Source organism: Pagrus major, chromosome 12 (assembly GCF_040436345.1).
Source record: "Pagrus major chromosome 12, Pma_NU_1.0".
Taxonomy (NCBI): domain Eukaryota; kingdom Metazoa; phylum Chordata; class Actinopteri; order Spariformes; family Sparidae; genus Pagrus; species Pagrus major.
The window spans coordinates 26246148-26261957 of NC_133226.1; the positions used below are offsets into that span (position 1 = coordinate 26246148).

Consider the following 15810-nt stretch of genomic DNA (forward strand, 5'->3'; position numbering starts at 1 on the left):
CACCCATTTCCAGTCTTTAGGCTAAGCTAAGCCTATCTGCAGTAGCTTCTTATTTAGCATACCGGCATGAGAGTGGTGTTGATCTACTCACAACAGCAAATTCATGTAAAAACGTCATGTTGTGGTTACATGCTCGAACCATTTCATGGCTGAGAGCGGTGACTTCCCAGAGTCTTTCCGTCACATTATGCTAAGCTAAGCTAATCAGCTATTGGCTTTAGCTTCATATTTAGCTTACAGACATGAGTATGACACCAGCATCTCAATGTAAAACTGTCTCACGCTGGAACTACTTCTTGGCCGGGAGCAGTGACTTCCCAGAGTCTTGCTGCCACATTTGGACCGAACCAGGTTAGCTGTTTCCTCGTGTCTCCAGTTATTATGCTAAGCTAAGATAAGCTAATCAGCTGCTGGTTGTAGATTCATATTTAGCTTCAAACATGAGTGATATTGATCTTTTCATCCGACTCTGCAAGAAAACAAATTAGCTAAATGCACAAAACCTCCAAATATCCTTTAAATGGATTAATTAACTTTAACAGACAGACAAGAAAATACTCTCGTACAGAAACCTGTGTGTATATTATGTGTGTGTGTGTGTGTGTGTGTACATGTGAGTGTTAAAACTACTGAATCCAGCTGACTATCACAGGGCCGACGATCTATAACCACGACAATGACTATCTATAGTGCCAAAGCTGAGAGATGTGTGATTGCTTCTTAAAACAGTGACTCTTAAAATTAAGTACATGTGGTGCTCAAAATAGGCAATGGTACACAAAAAGGCATTTGTCTTTAAAAAAATGAAAAAGAAAGAAAGAGAGAAGAATGAATGAAGAAAGTAATATGCACTTTTAAAAAAAAACTTAAAAAACAAAGTTTTTTTGGCAGCCGTGCGTCTGTGGCGATGCCTGCGACTGAGATACACAACAGACTCCCCTGAAATCTTAACATGTCGTCACACCGACTTGGACATATAAGTGCAGGCGTGAGCAGGGGAGGGGCTGGAAATCAACCCTCCCCCCCAGAAACTCCTCACTAAACCCCAGATTAGATTATTCATAAATCCACCCGGTGAATCAAGGCTTGACTGTAACTGTTACGCTGCGAACTAAAAGTGCAGCAATAAGGGCATTCGGCTTGAGCTCAGGAATGGTTAACTAACAAACAGACACACTGTGTTTCCCAACGAAAAGCAAATTAAACCCGACAGAGAGGTTCATTCACTCCGAACAGCCTGAATTTAAGTTTCTCTTCGAGGCGGTTCTGGCGCAAAAAGACAAAAAAAAAAAAAAAAAAAAGGAATTCATGTTTAGTGGATTACAAATCAACAGTAAATATGGTTATTACACTACAATGCCAATAGTTCTTCATTCAGAAACATTACTCTACACAACAGTGAAAACTAGACAATAATCACTGCCTCCACTTTGTCCACAAGTAAGGTCTCGTCTCCCGCTGCGTTAAAGGCCAAATAGAGACTTTTAATTGGCTGAGAAATGTGGATGAAATCATTCGTGGTTTTGGCACAGGCCGTTTTTCCAGAAAACTCCTCATTTCCGTCGACAAAACAATCTACATAATCTTCCTTTGGTTAATAAAAAGAAAAAAAATACACAGAAAAAAAAAGAGAAAGGAGCAAAAGGTTAGCTCGGTTTTTCCCTCTGAGGAGAGCGCTCGCTGTGTGCAGCCCTTGTCGTGGTGAGATTTACAAAGGCTAAACCCAGACTGTGGTTTTAGTAGGGGATTTAGCGTGTTAGGCTTCTCAAAGGCTTCTTCTGATGATCACAGTGGTTTAGATTTCAACTAGAGGGCGAAATGTTCATGTAAGATGAGCGAGAACAGGAGGAGCCTGGTGTCTGGTCTCTCTCTCACGTTTTTTTGTGTGTTTTTTCCATTGTTCCATTTCGTTACGGTCAAGTCTCAGGCGTCAAGGTGTGGCTGGCGAAAAAACTGTCAGGTATCGAGATCCTGAGGGAGACAGAGAGAAAAACGATTGGACATGTGAAGGAAACGCTACAGGTACAGGTCATTTTTTTGTATTAAACATGTTCTGATATGTTGTATTTATAATATGCACTAATTTGCGCATATTTCCAGCAGAGAAACCTGAACATTGGATAAAGCCCGGTTCAAAATTCTTGTTGCGTGTTGATATATTAGAGGTTAAAAGGTTTTTTACAGAGGTTTCCCTACAAATCAAAGATGGGGGGATTTGTTTTGACGTGTGGAACAGAAGCCTGGCATCAGAATATTTAAATCTCCACAAAAACAAAAGCCAACAGCTGCTAGCTCGTTTAGGATCACACCGTTAGCGGACAGGTGAGGGTAACTTGCCATTTTCAGTGTGTAGTGGGGCTAACGTAATATATTACATTAAAATATTGATGTAATAAATAACTAATTACACTATTTTTTAGTTACTTTCAACAAAATGTCCAGATAACCTCTACAGAACAATTAAACAGCCTCGATGTTTTTAAATAAATGAATGTCCTTGGACTCAGTGATGAGCAGGCAGAGGATCACAGTCTGATATATTATGAGACAGGAATAAATATTTTGAATTGTAGGCTCAGTCATATGAAACACAACAGACCTGTACCTTCTATAATGTAGCCTATAATGACACGACAAGACAAACATCTCTTCTTCTTTTTATTTTAGTCCACAGAACAAGGAATGCATGGTGTGATTCATGGGGATCAGGCTTCATCATCAGGCTCATTTCAGTCACACAGAGACTCAACACCGAACTTAAAGGCTCGGCTGTATTAAACACACAGAGTCTATATTAATATGCTGGTGTTGGTGTGGACGGGTTCTTAAAAAAACAACAATAAACGCTTCACTTCTGTCGATAACACGGATTGTAACGTGTTACGTGACGTAACTGTAGTAATATATTACTGAAATATTATTAGTGATGAGTTATATTACTCTGTTACCTCTTATAAATAAATATATTACTGTAACATGTTGCCCCCAACACTGTTCGTTACCTATACAGTCTTCGTCCCGTTATTTAGCCATTTAAATACTTTTACTATGAAGCCACACAATCAGGAAACGTGTTGTCCCCAGCAGGACACGACTCCCTAGACAGCTGGAAGTGAACACGATGAAACGGTAAATCAAGCAGCCGTCTGAAAGTACACAGGGACAGAAACTACAGAGATTCAGTTAGAAGCTACAAAAGTACTGAGAGATGAACACAACGCCTTTTCTCTCTGGTCTCCTGCACAGCAATAAGTGTCGCAGCTTGTTTGAGGGTGAGAAGAGGGAGGTGTCGCAGCAGCACTCCACGCTGGAGATTGTCCATCTCGGGTGCAGCACGGCGCGAATTTAGCAAACTTTTACTGGTAATGGAAACACAAGTCAGCGCGGCACGGTGTGACTTGGCGCGGTCAAAAGTGTCATGAAAAGCCCCGTAGGTTGCTAGCTCAGAGGCGGTTTCCTGTAGCAACATGCAGATAGCGAAAGGGACGAGACTGTGACTGAAATAGGGGTCCTATGGCAGGCTTACACCAACAGCCTACATCTGGTGAGTCAGTGTAGGTCTCCACCAACACCTGAGGGAAATATCTGGCTCTCTAGCTGCTAAATGCTCCACTGTGTTAACCACCTTGTCGCTAACTGTGTCTATCTCCTGCTTGGTGCTGAGCAGGAAGTGTACAGTGGCTTTTTTTAGAGCTGTGTCGCTGAAAATGATGCTGGGTTGTAAAAACCAAAACAGCGAGGGGACTGAGAGATGCTGCAAAGTCAGGTGATTACTCTGGTGATATGACTGTTGTTGTAATGTAAATTAATTTACCATGTGAGCTTCTGTTATACAGGTAATTCAACCCCACTCAATGCATTCATTAATGTCCAGTGTTTGTTTTTCTTTTCTATATGAGCGGCATGTTCTTGATTTAATTTACCTGGAACTGATAGAGCACCGGGGTCAAAGGTGAATCTCATCTGTAGCTCTTCTGCTGCTGCATCAGGCCCACGTTCTCATACACTCTGGAGCTGTCCTCCCTCATCCTGCCAGCACACACACACACACACACACACTTTCATGAGAAACTACTCAAAAGTAGAGCTGCGACGATTAATTAATTAGACTATAAAATGAATCGCCAACTATTTTGATAAAGCGAAAGTCAGAATTCTGATTCCAGCTTCTTAAATGTGAATATTATGGTTTGTTTCCTCCTCTAGGATTGTGTTAGTGAACTGAATATCTTTGCGTTTTGGTCAAAACAAAACATTTGAGAACGTCCGCTTGGTCTTTGGGAAACATTGATGGACATTTTCACCATTTTCTGACATTTTAATATTCAAACAACTAATGGAATAATTGAGAAAATAATCAAGAGATGAAGCAACGATGAAAATAATCTTACTTAAGCCTCCTGTAGCAGCCTTTTACGAACAGCATTACTTACTCTGTGCAGGTGGGAGTAGGAATTGGAGTGCAAGGAGGCAAAGGGCTCTGCTCTCCTCCGGTCAGGTCAGACAAAGAGTACTTAATGTTGGTGTACTCGCGCCCTTTAATCTTACTTTTCTGCAGAGGAGAGGAGAACAGAGGATGGTTAGAGACGAGAGCAGTAAAAAAAAAAAGCAGAAATGAAATCCGGAGGTGTTTTCTGCTGCACACCTGCTCCTCCTCGATGCGTCTCTGCAGTGTTTCTATGTAGTGCTGAACCGCCATGTAGATGAATCTGTACTGCGCCTCGGTCTGCACCATCCCAGAGCGCTGAGAACGAACCATCTGGATGGTCTTTGGCACGTCGATGTCGCAGTCCACCCCTGAAACAGGAAAACAATACTGTATAAAACAAAACCCTTAAGATACAGTCTAACCAGGAGTTTATCTGGATACAAGACTCTTGAAGTGAGGAGTGTAAATGAAGCCACGCAGACTCACCTTTTTCTCTGATCACATCTATCAGGATGTCGATCACTATAAACGTTCCTGTCCTCCCGATCCCTGCACTGAAGAGCAACAGAGGAAGTCTGAGTCAACATGTTTCCTCTGTGCACACTTCTGGAGTTTGCTTCAGAGGATTAATGGCTCATTCATTTCAGTGTGTGACCGGTGTTTACCTGCAGTGTACTGCTATGGGCCCAGCGTCCAGTATGCTCTCCTGCTTCAGGTTGACCTCTTCTAAGAAGTCGAGCACACCGCCGGGGTCAGTGGGGACGCCGTGGTCCGGCCAGGCCCTGAAGTGGTACTGCCAAACTGTACGTTCTGTGTTGCCCTGAAAACACACAATGTTACATGAATACTGAGGTTCTTAAAAGATAAGTTAAGATATGTCCTTTCATACATTTATATTACAGTCATAGCTTTACGTAAACGCCCACAAACACAACTTACCTGCCCGACTTTGGACAGTTTGAGCTCTCTTAAGATGTAGTCGTGTGCCGCCGTCTCTCGGACATTGCGAACACGCATCGCGCCGTATTCCTTCAGAGCCGACATGTCCGGCCAGTACTTCACACACTTACTCTGTTGAGACACAATAACAGTCACCACATTAGTCAAAGCTATCAACTATAGTCAGGTGGAGGAAATCAATCTACATCACTTTGATAAATTAATCGTTTGTCATTTCCTCACTGAAGGACAGTTTTAGATGCTCGTCTTTATGTTTCTGTCCTTCTTTTCTTACTGGTTTGAAGAAGGCGGGGCTCAGGTAGAAATAAACGATGTCACATTCGTCTGTCCACCAATCACTTCAGCAATATTTGAATCGAATGAGTTGTTTAAGCCACCGTCAGCAGAATCTGGTCACACCAGAGGTTTCTAACTTTAACTGCGATGGTTGCTGTTTTAGCTGTGACTCTTTAATAGACTCGTAATTTGAAATCAAGCTTTCACAGGATTTAAGCAAAATTAAAGCCCCAAAATCAGCAGAAGATTTCTGACTCACTTTGACGAAAAGATAAATATATTAAATGAGATAAAATATTTGTCACTATTAAGACCTCACAAATTCAAATTTAAGACTATTTCATGACTTTTAAGGCCTCATATTCATGAAATTGAAGTTAAGACAGTGAAGACACCCTGACACTGACGTAAAGTCACAGTTTACACCGACGTTGTTGTGTGTACGCAGGACTTTTAAACGTAAACCTGCTAATAATCTGCAATTAACTCCTTTCAGATTGCCCGGTTGCCTTTCTGTTTTTTTTTTTGTTTTTTTCCTGTGTGTCCTGTTTGTCATCACTAATGCTCTGGATAAACAGGAAACTGACCTCAGAGTACATCCACAAGACGTTAAAAACATGTTTTAATCGATATATTCTGAATCAGTCGCATCTGAAGTTGCTAAGGAGTGAGACATCTCGCTTCTTTCTGATCTCTGATGAGTTGCACATGCTCAGTACTGATCAGGCAGCTGACGGCTCAGACCACACACAGCCACCAACAACGGTTACTTTTTATACATCTTTAACTTCAGTCTCTCTTTCAAAGTCAGCGCTGACTGAACGATGAAAAGGAGAGAAAATCAGCGTGTTCACATCACAGCCGAGCAGGAGGCGATAAAGACCTGAGACTGCTGGGTTACTCCCATGACCCGGGAGAAAATCCTGATACTTTACATTCATACTGCACCACACAAAACCCAGATGTTAGCGGGCTCAGGTGAGTTTGTGACCAGTGTGAAAAGGGTTTATGTCATCTCGTCTTTCTTACCTTCCCTCTCTCCACCTCTTTGGTGGTCATCACAATGACTCGAGAGTTCTCCTGAAACACCATCCTCCAGAAGTCACTGATGGTGTTCTGCAGACAGCCCTGAGTGGCGATGTAGCTCTTCTTCAGCTTGGTGCTGTTACACTTGTAGTCCAGCTCCGGCTGCACAGAGACAAACAGACAGACAGTCAGCTGAGTATTCAGAAATAAACAACACATTGTGAATTTGATGGCAGCAACACGTTTCAATCAAGTTGGGACGGGAGCAACAACAGACTAGGAACGTTTTTATTTACGTTTTACAGCATCCCAACTTTTTATGAATGACGATGGTATAACAAGAGCAAGAACTGACTGAAAACACCTGCTGTACAATGACTGACCAACACAAGTCTACATCTTATTCATCCACATATCAACAAATGATGTGTGTGTGCATGTGTGTGTGTGTGTGTATCCCTGAGGAAGAAGTGAGTTTACCATGACAGCAGATACTACCATGATGATATTGGCGTTGATGTAGTCGGAGCCTGGCTCATTTGGGTCCCTGTCGTTCAGCACCACACGAGTGTGGTCGACTGGAAACGGAAAAACAAAAACAGTTAAGCCCGAACGGGTCAGCTGAGACGGTCTCATAGTGAAAGAGCAGTCGGTGTTTCTCACAAGGCAGAATGTTCTTGTATCTGTTCTTGTTTTTGTTCTCCGCTCTCTGGCCCTCTTTGCGGCTGTAGAGCAGTTTGCACTCTTGTTGCTGCAAAGTCTGGATGAAAAACAGAGCGGAGAGTCAAGTCTCGACATTTCCAACCAACGATGCATGAGACGGAGCCAGGAGAGTTGTAGAATGACCCAACAGAACTACTCACCTCAAATTCTTCCCAGAAGCCCTGTTTGACCTTGTCCGTGGCCTCGGCTAGTTTGCTCAGCTCTCGAACTCGACTTTCAATCTCTGCAGCGTTAATACGAGTAGTGTTCAGGGGCTGTGGAGGAGAAAATTAGTCAGCAGAGGAATCACAATCAGGAAACGCTGCCTTAGCGTGCAGTAAAAATGATTATTGGACACCCGGTTCGGTACCTGTTTGAGCTGAAGCACAGTGCCCAGAGTTTCCACCATGGGGTTCTTTTTGTAGTGCTCTACCAGGTCGGTGAGGGAGTCAAACTTCTCCCCTCCGCCCACGTCGTACTTCAGGTCAGGCTAAAGAAGAAGGCACAGACACATTAATACAACAGGCCAGTCTCACTATCACGAGACACATACTGGCCGACCATGAGCCCTCAGAAATGGGGAGGATTTGAAACCAAAGTTGGGGCCTGAGGATCCTCCGACAGACACATTTAAGTTTCAGACTCTTCGTTTTCTGAATTCTGGTGACATTAAAGAATGAAAATAACAGAAATATTGCAACAAGATTTTTATGTCAAACTGGCAATAGACCAGAATCTTCTCATTCTGAGGTAAATACTGAAGTCACAGTGTAATGGCTGTAGAAAAATGACACCATTAGCATATAGATTGGTTCTCTATAAACCTCACTTTTTCTGTGCTATTCAGTCCGCCACCAGGCCGGATTACGGCACAATCATAATAGTTAGAGGCATTGTTTTCCCTTCCTTGTCACTATCCCCAGATAACAGTGGAACAACTGGAATAACTGTGGAAAGAAAAAGAAACCCTGCTGATGGAGGCGAAGAAGGTGAAGAGGGAGAGTGACAGAAACTGAGGTTAAACAAGAGTGAACGGACGAGCATTCACTCGATGGGGAGCGCTCCGGTGTTGTGTCAAAGTCTGATCCCTCGTTGATATGTGTTTCCTCTTGAGACGATTCAAAACCAGCATTATTTCTACCAGATCAGCAAGTAACACAAACTGCTGACTTATGAATACAACCAGCTGTTTTTTACTTTTCACAGCACTGAGATCAGGTTTTCTAGCTCAAACTGGGATTCCTCTCGATGATGGCAAGACCAGAGTGGTAAATGGAAAATTTGATGCAGCAGATTTTAGTTTTAAACTTTCCATAAGTTTGGTGAATTCTTTTTTTCCAGGACATCAAAATTTGCTTGAGTATTTCTTTCTGTTCTCCATTTCTCTGTCCGTCTCTCACTCACCGAGGAGGATGAAGCAGAGCAGTAACAGTAGACTGTACAGCGCCAAAAACAGGCTTTGATATCAGGAAAAACGGGGAAAAGGTGTGAAACTTGTCATAAATCAGGAGGAATACAGGAGAACTGTGATCCCGGGAGGAAACCCGGAGATGGCAATGAAAAACGGGAAGGTTAGCAGACTCTGACTCTGATCAACCTGTCATGGCCAATTCTGGTCTCTGACAGATTGGTGCATCTGTATTCAACAGAGTGGAGGTATAAAGGAAACACAGAGGCGATGAGCTGTGGGTTTACCTGGCAGCGGATCATGACGTGAGTGACTTTGGGTTTGCTGTCACTGCTGTCCGTCTTGTCGTCTCCTGTGCGGACCGACAGGACGAAATCTCCCGGATGACTCTGGCTCTCTCTCACCAGGAAGCTGCCGTTCTTTCCTTTCTCCGTCAGCAGCTTCTCGGCCTCCCGGCCCGACAAGTGTCCGTGGAACCATCTGATGAAAAGACACAGGACGGTAAACTGGACTCGACTGGACAGAATACCTCACATCATGAAACACCCGTTTCCAGTGGCGACTGGGATAAACTGGTCACTTCAGTTGCATCCCTCTTTTGTTTACATGAAGTACAGTTAAGAGTGTGTGTATGTTTAGTAAAAAGAAAATCTGAGTATCTACCTGAGAGAAAACCTCTGTATCTGTCTGCAGCTGGTTTTAATGGCAAAATGTAGCTAAAAGACACTGGATGTTGTCACGCCAGACTCTCTTAAACGCGCCGCATATGCATTTTTACGTATTCTATCAATTGTTTGGAGAAAATAAACTGGGCAACACAGAATTTGGTGGTTCCGGCTACATTGTGCCAGCTGTAATAAACAGAGTAGAAGAAGTCGTGGTCGTAAACTGCACGTTAGGTTGATTTCAGCCTGTCAGTGCACATCACGCACGGCAGACACAGCTAGACGAATCGACGTAAGAAGACGGAAACAGACAGAGGGGGAGACTGGGATGGGGAGAAAAGGCGTGTATTGACAAAGGCAGCTGAATGGATGATGTGAGCTTCAATTCAGTTCAGAAATGTCCTTCAGAGGGATACTTCTTCAGTACTTCTACTTTTTTACACAAGTATCTGTACTTCTACAGGAGTGAAGAATGTGTGGACTTTCAAACACATTAATTCATCATCTTCATCGTTGTCATTACTCACCTCTCTGAGGTTGGGTCGGCACAGTTGAGCGGATACTTGAGCTCAATAACATCTCCGTTTTTCTCTTTCAGCTGCCCGTGATGCTCCATGTAATACTGCACCAGCTCAGCCAGAGTGGCAAACTTCTCCCCGCCATAAAGGTCGTAGTAGTCTCCTGTGTTCTGGATCTTGATGTGGGTGACGGCTCCATTTCGCCTGCAGAAGAAGCACAGACACTTTGAGGAAGTGTTTGTCTTCAGGGGCGAGAACAGACTCCGACAGGACGTTTATGCTCATTCAAAGATTTTCAATTAATTAATAAAAATCAGACTATGTAAAGGATCTTCTCACAAACTCACACATGTGCAGTCAATTTATCATATACAAGGTTCACGTCTGTGAGGACATAAGATATTGTGAAATCAAGATAATGTAGCACGACATCTCATACCGTTGCAATCCTAAATATAAATCAGTGCTGTCGTAATGAGGCCACATTTTGACAAGAAAATGACTAAAATATCTCGTCTCACATCGTACTTTTTTTTTAGCAGCATCTAAAGATTAAAGGGGCACTGTGTAGTTTTGGAGAAGAAATACAAACTCTGAGAAATGTATTTGTTCCATCAGTGAATAAACAAGCTGCTCTCAGAGGAAAATAAGGTCCCAGAACGCTGTTTGGAGCTAGAAGGGTGGCAGGGTCCGCCACACATAAACAAAGTAAAACAGTATAAACTGTGTTTTCCTTTAAGGTCAGTTTGTTTATTCAGTTTATTCAGTCATGAAAACAAAGAGAGTTTGTTTAGGCACAAATAAAAACAGTCAATGAAGTCCGATTAAAATTTCTTCCCCAAAACTACGTAGTGCTCCTTTAAACAATTAGTTGGTCGAGATTATGAGCAACTATCTTGATAACTGATGAAAAACAGACGCCAACATCTGAATTGTGAGGATTTGCTGCTTTGCTGTGTCACACGAGAATTTAAAGTGAATATCTTGGGATTGTGGATAATGATCTTTAATTGCAGCCTGAGCTGCATCATTGCTGGTTCTCTGTCCTCCTGCCCTTCTTATGCGGTGCTGATGTGTTAAGATTAAAATGAGCACAACACTCAGTCACATGCCCAACTGACAGCATGAGTACCATCTCTATTATTAGCAGTCGGCGAGAGGCAAAAAAAAGAAGAAACTGAAAATGTTCAAACGGCAGAGCGATGACGCTGAGGTTCAAAACTGGCAAGTCTTAAAGGAAAAAAACACGTTTTTGAGACACGAACCAGATAGAAGGGAATAAACTGTGTTGAGTCATCGTAGGTGACCGCCATTATATCGGAAAATAGAAAAGGAGAACTAGTGGCAGATGTTAGGCTCAGTAGCAGCATGTAACTTTGGATGACTTACGGTTAAGTCTGGCAGAAAGTGCAGAGACAGAGAGACGTGCTGGTTTGAACCAGCAGGGACCGGCCTCCCTCTGGTTCTGTCTCCGCAAGACGAGCGTGACTTGTTTTGTTTCCATAGGAAGTAAATATGGTGCGAGATGAGAGACTGTACAGCTAAAATATGAGACTGTTACAAAAATAACACTGGCTACGTCAGCTAAACAGAGTTAATGATACTTCATCTGAAAAATTTATGACTCAAAGGGCCTCGGAGATAAAACCACAAACTGTTTTTTTATTAGCAAAAGTTTGGTCTTCCTTCTGTGGATAACGCTCGTTTCCCACCATCACTCAGCAGAACCATCGCTTCAGACAAAGCAGAATTTAGTGTGAGGGCCGTTTTTGTTATATTTCAGTGTCACTTAACGATACAGCACATTTAAGGCTGCATTCATTGATTTTAAGGCCTTTTGCGGGCAGCAGACGCAGCTGAAAACACAACACTGACATCATATCAACCTCACATCAGCTTATTAAGTTGTTGTCTCGAATAGCGCTGCAATGAATATTCAAAGAGTCGATCAGGAGAAAACTGTCAACTATTTAGAAAACAAATTCATCGTATTTGCCATTTTTCAAGCAGAAATGTCAAACGTTTGCTGGTTTCAGCTTCTTAAATGTGACGACTTGCTGCTCTTCTTCATCATTAATGGCGATAAATGAAGAATCTTTGTTTTTTGGACAGTTGGACATATTTTGTAATCTTAACTCGTTGATGGCCACTCTATCTAAAACGTATAAAGCTTAGTTTCGAAAAAACACCTAAAAACTGACGCTGGTAAACAATAAAAACATTAAATAACAGCATCTATTCAAAGCCTTTAATACATGTAAGACTACTGAAGCAGACACAACTAGAATGCTTTAAAAATAAGGGAACCCCGTGTAATAAATGTGAAACCAAAACTCTCAGGAAAGTCGCTGCATTTTCATTTTTACCGTCATTCCTCACACACTGTAATACAGAGAACTAGAGGGAGGTTTGAAACTGTTGACACTGTATCATATTGTCTCCTGTAGTGTTTGCTGCTTTGCACTTACCGTACTGAGAGGGTAAAGTCTCCTGGATTGCTCTTACTGGGTCTGGCTAAAAAGCTCCCATCCACTCCTCGAGTCAGCAGGAGGTTTTCAGCCTCCACACCTGTGATGTTGGGGTGAAACCACCTGGAAGAGGAGTGAAACCATGATGAGTCTCAGCCTGGAGTGCAAGGTTGTGTTCAAAATCTCACTACTGCACTACTTTTCTTCACAGCCCCACAACATGATGTAGCACATCTGATAGATGCAAAACACTGCAGTTGCACTCCAACTACTACAACCTTCGACTTCCTAAGGGAAAAAATGTCTTGCAGCCGTGTAAAACACAGAACATACAAAGATCTGAACGTACAACAAAACTAAATACACAAAGCATGTGCGCTCGTGATTATTTCCACTGGCGCTTAAAGGTGCACTATGTAGTTTTTTAAGAGAATGAGAAAAAGGGGGAGGGAAAAATATCAGTCATGACTGAATAAACAGAATAAACCTCAAATGAAAACACAATTTCATACAGTTATACTTTGTTTATATACGCGGGACCTTTCTAAGTAGCCTCCTTTCTATCTTCAAACAGTGAGGACTTCATTCTCCTCTGAGGACAAAGAAATATGTATATCACATAAATATGTCTGCCCTTGTATATGAACGTTCTGCAACTACATAGTGCACCTTTATTCCGTTTAATTTATTTGTTTTAGGCAGGACATGTCGAAAAAGGGTGAAAATATTGATCAGGTGACGTCATGAATGTCTTGTTTTGTCCACAAATCAAAGATATTCAGTCACTTTCTGTCACAGAGGAGGAGAGAAGGCAGACAACTGAAGAAGCTGTAATCACAGAAATCTTACTTCTTTCTTGAAAAACACGAGTCGAACTGATTAATCGGTTATTGACAGCTACTCGATTTAGTCGATTAATCGTTGCCAACTCTCTCTCCCTTTTTCTCCTCCCTCCTTTTCTTTTCCATCTTTGGACTTTTCTTTTTCTCCCCCATTTTTTTCCCATCTCAGCTCCATTCAGTCATGATCCAGGTCTTCATCCTCCAAAAAGAGACTCAAGCAGTGTTTGTTCATTGCTGTCCTGACATTACATGTATGTGATAAAGTGTGTTTGGGTGTTGTCTCTGTCTCTTCTGAGGAAGTTTCGTGGTCTTTAACTTGTCATAATAAATACTCACTTAACTTTTGTTTGTGCCTTCTTTGAGCTAACACTGTCTACTGATTCTCCATGAAGTAATTCCTCCTTTTGTCTCTACTTTCTGCTCTGTTTTTAAATCACATCTACCCTGCTAGCTAGCTTAAGTTTGGTAGCAGTGTTACAGTGTTAACGGTGTTTACTAACCTAGCTTAAACACCTCCTGACCGGGCTCTAACGCTAAGTTGCCGGTGTATGCTAAATGAAGCGGTCCTTAGCTAGCTGCTCCTCTGCCATCACTGTATTTTTTTTTTTCCAGAAACGTCGGCACTCTCGGAGCTTGTTTACGGACACGCCGACATCCAAACAGCTGAGTTTGGTTAAAGTTAGCTGGCTCAGCTAACACAATCAGCAGACATTGTTTTTCCAGACAGCCCCCCTCTTACCTCCGAGATGTCATTTTTTCGTTCCTCACTTCCTCGCTGGCAGTTAGCAGGAGCTACAGCTAGCTGGCTAACGTTTTCCGACCGTCTCTGCTTCGATCACGGAATAAAGTGCTTCATCGGTTCACACCCGGTCAGAACGGGCACCGAAATCTGGGCATCGAAACTCAATTTTAAGAGCGTGCGATAGAAAAAAAAAAAGTCTGTAGGCCTCGGCCCCGGAGACTTCAAAGCAAGTCGATTATTGGACGTCACCAAACATGCGACAAAACAGAGGGTGCGCGGATTTCTCCACCCCGCGCGGCCGTTCTCCGCTCCCTTTAAGGAAAGCCACAGCGCGCGGCCCGTCCGGCACACGCTGTGACGTAAATCAAAGAGCCCTATCACTTTCACTCCGCGCATGCTCAGTGAGCCGCTTATTTTATGATTACAGCGGCACGAGCGGGAAGCGGCGCGGAGGGGTCCGCGAACAGTCCGGCGGCGAACGCGAGCGGCGAACGCGAGCGGTGACCGCACGGTGACGTCACATGATCAAATCATCACAAAAAGTAGAGAAGGAGGTAAAAGTGTATTAAAGGGTCATTCAAGAAACTCAAACTCAGAATTTTAATATTTACAACATTAATGAGGTAATAATACAAACTCATAAATATGTATTTTTTCCATAAGTGCATAAACAAGCTGCTCTCAGAGGAAAATAAGGTCCCAGAACAGTGTTTGAAGCTAGAAAGGTGGCAGGGTCCGCCACATATAAACAAAGTAAAACAGTATAAATCGTGTGGTCCTAAGGTCAGTTTGTTTATTCAGTCATGAAAACCACATAAGTGTAGTTTTCTAAACAATTTATGACATCAAACCAAGTTTTTGAGGATTTTCAGCTCCCTCTCATACAAAAGTTCCCAAAAAATGTTACCAGAACAAAATAACATTTATATCGACTGCAAAAATACACATTTAAACAAATCATTAACATAAAGTTCAAGCAGAATTGGATCAGTATTTATTATTTTGCACGATGCCGTACCAGATTTTATTCAGATCACTTGTATTTTTGACATAAACTGCGTAACAGTCGTGACACATGTAGCTCAAAGGTTGCACAGTTTACACAGCATTTTTCCTGGTTCCCTAACAGTACATTTAACTGTAATTTCCAAAGCGATGTATATGATCTGAAACCATATAAATCCATTAATGGATAGGCCTTGCAATCACAAAACAATGTACACAATAGCGAACGAGTTCAGCCTTTATTCATTTCCCCCAATCTCAACTTGTCTTTAACTCGCTCATGACTCCACAGCTGGTCGTCGGCGCCATGGATGTCAGGTTAGCTGCCACATTTTTTAAAGAGGCCATGTGAAAATGCAGACTTCCCTAATCACCTGTGACATGCTGCTGTGGCACTTTCAGCGGTGACATGTGGGGATTTACTAATGCAAGAAGGCAGTGCAGCAAAAAGTGTGTGATAATGTGGCTCATGTCTCGCGTCTGCCTGCTGCAGGTATTCAAAATGCTCTCAAGTAACTCAGGAATAACTATGAGACGGACCATCAGCTGTTCTTATGAAGTAGTTCAATCTGTCTTAAGGATAAAAAGGTACCAACACTGACTGTCTGTGACATTAAAAAGGGAGCTGTCAGATTCAGAATCGGCTATTACACTTGAATTAAAGGATAAGTTCACACAAAATGAAAATTCAGACATTATCTACATTTACATTTACATTTATGGCATTTAGCAGACGCTTTTGCCCAAAGCGACTTACAGTAACTTATGT

At 42.4% G+C, this 15810-nt stretch overlaps 1 protein-coding gene across 1 annotated transcript; it reads right to left on the reverse strand.

Moving 5' to 3' along the window:
• Positions 1-1298: 1298 nt before the first annotated feature.
• ptpn11a (protein tyrosine phosphatase non-receptor type 11a) lies at positions 1299-14292 on the reverse strand. Its single transcript, XM_073477754.1, has 16 exons — positions 14034-14292; positions 12453-12575; positions 9994-10188; positions 9089-9281; positions 7764-7883; positions 7555-7668; positions 7355-7451; positions 7172-7269; positions 6695-6853; positions 5369-5500; positions 5095-5249; positions 4916-4983; positions 4646-4797; positions 4434-4552; positions 3924-4029; positions 1299-1971 (listed from the first exon to the last, which is right to left on the reverse strand). Exons 1-15 carry the CDS (start codon positions 14045-14047, stop codon positions 3960-3962), a joined length of 1809 nt encoding a protein of 602 aa, XP_073333855.1. The 5' UTR covers positions 14048-14292; the 3' UTR covers positions 1299-1971; positions 3924-3959.
• Between the last annotated feature and the right edge of the window lie 1518 nt (positions 14293-15810).

Bases quoted from the DNA above. Each gene is read 5' to 3' on its own strand.
- ptpn11a (XM_073477754.1), bottom strand. The intron at 7,669-7,763 runs GTACCGAACCGG...TCTCCTCCACAG, and splicing joins CTGTGCTTCAGCTCAAACAG to CCCCTGAACACTACTCGTAT. The intron at 7,270-7,354 runs GTGAGAAACACC...TTCCGTTTCCAG, and splicing joins ATACAAGAACATTCTGCCTT to TCGACCACACTCGTGTGGTG.